Source organism: Epinephelus fuscoguttatus, linkage group LG11 (genome assembly GCF_011397635.1).
Source record: "Epinephelus fuscoguttatus linkage group LG11, E.fuscoguttatus.final_Chr_v1".
NCBI classification, from domain to species: Eukaryota; Metazoa; Chordata; class Actinopteri; order Perciformes; family Serranidae; genus Epinephelus; species Epinephelus fuscoguttatus.
In genome coordinates this window covers 8,377,595-8,381,552 of record NC_064762.1, presented here as the reverse complement: position 1 = coordinate 8,381,552, position 3,958 = coordinate 8,377,595, and the positions used below count along the sequence as shown (strand labels likewise).

The 3,958-nt window shown below is 45.3% G+C and overlaps 1 protein-coding gene across 1 annotated transcript; it reads right to left on the bottom strand.

Annotated features, from left to right (window-relative positions):
- Positions 1-220: 220 nt before the first annotated feature.
- Positions 221-2,515, bottom strand: nfkbiaa (nuclear factor of kappa light polypeptide gene enhancer in B-cells inhibitor, alpha a). The gene is made up of 6 exons (XM_049590191.1): positions 2,218-2,515; positions 1,584-1,689; positions 1,285-1,492; positions 1,094-1,182; positions 736-996; positions 221-646 (listed from the first exon to the last, which is right to left on the bottom strand). Exons 1-6 carry the CDS (start codon positions 2,448-2,450, stop codon positions 617-619), a joined length of 927 nt encoding a protein of 308 aa, XP_049446148.1. The 5' UTR covers positions 2,451-2,515; the 3' UTR covers positions 221-616.
- Between the last annotated feature and the right edge of the window lie 1,443 nt (positions 2,516-3,958).

Genomic DNA, 3,958 nt, shown 5'->3' with positions numbered 1-3,958 from the left:
TATGTTCCCCTTATGCCGCCTGGGGACTTTCAACGCGGTGACTCAGAGACCTGGTGACCTCGCCCCGACAAGGAAATCCCAGACTGTTCCAAGTGTGATCATTTTTGTCTGTGTGTCATTCACAAGTCTGGGCTATGACTCTGCTCCTCGTCACTTCATGTGAAGTGAGAACTAACGCTTGTTTTACAACGTGGAAAAGAAACTCAAACACACAAAGCTCTTTATGTTCATAAACTTCTTTTTATTCTCAAGGTTTTTTTTGTTAATAGTGTTTAAATTCACACAGCATATGTACAGGTACAAAAATAATATCTCTGTATTTACAATATATTACACGTCTTTGTCTCATATATACACATCAATATATATTTATACAGTATATAGAAGGACTATATGTGTGGAGGTCGTGGTCTTCTTTGGTGTTTGGTGCAGATCTTTCTGTGATCTGGACCGGGCTCGACCCGACCGGACGCCATCTTCATTCATGTTTTCGGACCAGCACCTGTGGACTTGGACCTGGACGGGGGACTGACGTGTCCCTCACTGTGGGGGGGGGCCGAGGCTGGGCGACCCAGTAGCAGCTTTCATTCACACCAATCAGAGTGGACGCTTATGTTTACTTTCCGAACTTTATGTCGTCGTACAGCTGTAGGACAGAGGAGACAGGACGTTAGGACGCTGTACTTTAAGATGAGGTGAGATTTTCAGGTGATATCGACTGATTGAGTAACTTACTTCGTCTCCCGATGAGTCCAGATCCTCCATGTCGCTCTCGTCTGATTCGCTGTCGGGCAGTTCCCGCAGCTCCTGCGCCGTCTTCTCGTACAGCTGGCAGCGGATCTCTTCGTTCTGGCGCCCGTAGGTGAGGTGGTACGGCGTGAAGCCACCGTAGTTCAAGCAGTTGACGTCGGCGCCAAGTTCTAAGAGGCGACGCACCAGCGTGGGGTTCTGGAGGTCTACGGCCAGATGGAGTGACGTCCGACCGCTGCACTGCTCCTGTGGGCAACAAGGTAAAGAAACTGTTAAGCTCCTGAAGTTTTCTTTGAGACATCACTTTCCAAAACTGTCTGCCTTTGGAGGTAACGACACCTACCTGTGCATTGATGTCAGCTCCGAGGCGAACAAGGCTTTCAACCAATGAGATGTAGCCGTTAATGGAGGCCAAGTGGAGACAGTTGTGTCCTGTGAGGAGGAAATGAGGAACAGATCAGTCAAACAGATTCAAGAGCTGCTTCAGTGAAACATAAAGTGTGTGTTTGAGGGTTTAAGGTTGTTGTAACTCACCGCTGTAGTTGGGGAAGGACACCATGGAAGTGATGTGCTGCTGGCTGTTCTGCGTGATGACGCCAAAGCAGGCGAGGGAGCCCCTCTTGCAGGCGATGTGGAGAGCTGTGTTGCCGCTGTCGTCAGCAAGACGTGGGTCACAGCCGGCCTTCAGGAGTCTCTCTACTAACTGAGGCTGCTCTGTGATCACTGCGAGGTGGAGGGCAGTCTGGAGAGGACACATTTATAGGATTATTATCTTGGATTTAGGAGGAATATATGTGTGTGAGATGAGGTTTGTGTTTGAGTGCGGGTCTCACCTGTCTCTGGTGGTTCTGTACGTTGAGGAAGGGGTGATTGTGAGACAGTTTGATCATCTGGAAGGCATGATCAGTGGCTTCATGAATGATGGCCAAGTGGAGAAGCCTGTGTGCAGAGGAGGGGGAGAGAAAAAGAAACAGGTTAGTTAAAATAGTGCTTTTCAAAAAAAGAAAAAAAAACTACGCATGGAGGAAGTGGTTCCAGCCAGATGAGAAAGAACAAAGCCTGAGCAGTGGAGCGTTTCGCAAGAATGGAGTTTTGTCGGGTTATTTCCACCAGTTGTGGCTTGACACATCTGATGCTTTATCAGTTCCTGGCATCGGGCCAGGGACTTTCCTGAACGCGCAGAGCGGACTTTAGCACCGCCCAGACTGCGCTCTCAGCCAAAGTACACACGCACGGCACTGAGCACGCGCTTTGCTGCACACACACACTTTAAAAGGCCTCTTGTTTTCGTGCAACTTTAGACAATTTTCATGCGTAATTTTGCAGCTTTTCACATCGTTTCATTGCATCTGATTCAAAGTCTAGACTGTGTGTCTGAGCGCAAAACTCCAACTTCATTTTACGCACCAGGAAGAAATGTGCAAATGCGCCACTGCTTTGTTAATAATGTCCAAAAATTCAACTTACGTGTCACCGTCTTCAGTCACTGCAGATCTCCAGGGCTCGTATTCCTGTGTGAGCTCCTCGCTTATGTTCAAAGTCATTTCCTCGATCTCGCTCACCAGCTCGTCCTCCTTCAGAGAATCCAGGCCGCTGTCAAAACGGTCCTCCTGGCACGGCAACATTTTCCCGTGTTTGGGCTCCATGTTGTCGAAGTTATAATCCATTACGTTGTGGTTAGACACTCTGTGCACGTCCATGTCTGTTGTCACAGCGAGCTCCGTCTCTTTCAAAGGTCAGGGCAGAGTAGTGCAGCTGAGGGAGGCGCACTCCTTTTTGTGCGCTCGGCGGGCGGAGCCTCGGTGGGGATTTCCAGCTGACTTATCTTAGAAAATGCAAAGGGAAATCACACCGAGCCTGTGCTTTTGTGAGAAAAATCCCCCCCAAAGACACTCAGAATGAAAACTTGTAGTTTCCTATTAGGCACCTATTTTCACCTGTGATGTCGGTTCCAGGGGACAGGACTCCATCTGTGTCAATGGAGACATGATGGGCATGAATGAGAGGAGACAGCCCCTGACAGAGCTGCAAGAATTCCCTTCTGCACTGGGGAAATTATCTCAACTGGCTAAGCAAAGTAGCTTTACTTTTTAGAGATATTTTCCATTTGGGCCTAATTGGCTAAATTTAAATGTATGTAAAAATAAAAAAGAGAAGTTTCCAAAAGTTCAGCATGTGCACTGAAAATGGTCCACACCTCCACTGATAACCACACTGTGTTATCATGTAACTGCTCTGAGCTCTGTGGCTGTCAGAGCCATTTATGTAGTTTAGCTTCATCGTCTCCTACACATGGAGATAACACCAAATGTGAGGAATATGTATTATTTAACTGAAATGATCAGTGCTTTTTATTGCTGACAAAAAAACTTGCAACATTTCACTTAATTTGAGCTTCTGTGTTGGCAAAAATAAAACTTAAGTCAGGCTAAAACTACATTTATATACATGCATGTCTCTGCATTTGTGTGTTTTTAAAATATTTGTTTAAAATTCTGCTAATCATCTGCATTTGCTGTCACAATCTAACACTAATCAGATTCTGTTATAAAAAAGTTTGTGTGATCTGCATATTAGTGGAATTTGCATGAGTGCAGATTTCAGGTGGGCACAGGGGACTGCTCACTATTTAAAACATGTAAATTTGTCCCCTGAATAAAAACATGAAAGTATCTTTTATTTTGACTAAATTAAAGACATTTACCTCATAAACTGCTGCAGAAAATTCACCAGAACTGAGTCAATTAAAGGAGCAGTGTGTCAGATGTAGGGGGATTTAGTGGCATATAATTTGAGATTTATACTTTTGCATCAAATCGACACTATTCCTACGCCGTAGCCTGACGTGCACCTCCCCAGAAATGTAACTCCACATCGCAGCGACGCAGACCTCCTGTCTGTTTCTGTAAGCTGAAACCATTTCCCTCAGTGGAAACAAAGCTTGAATTTACTTTAATTTCACAGATAAAAAATAATAAATTGCTAGCTGCTAGGCTAATTCATACAATGTAAAATGCCATAGGCTTGTGCTAATAACGTTAGCATGTTGTATTTGTGGGGAAAATGTGTCCAGATAAAGACAAGTGTTTGTCTGTGAATGCTGCGAGTTATAGTGAAGCTGATTTGCGTACTCATGTTTGAAACTGTCTCTGTTAAGCCATGTTTAATGTGTGTTTTGGGGGGTGTAACTGCAGTGACACAGACGCAC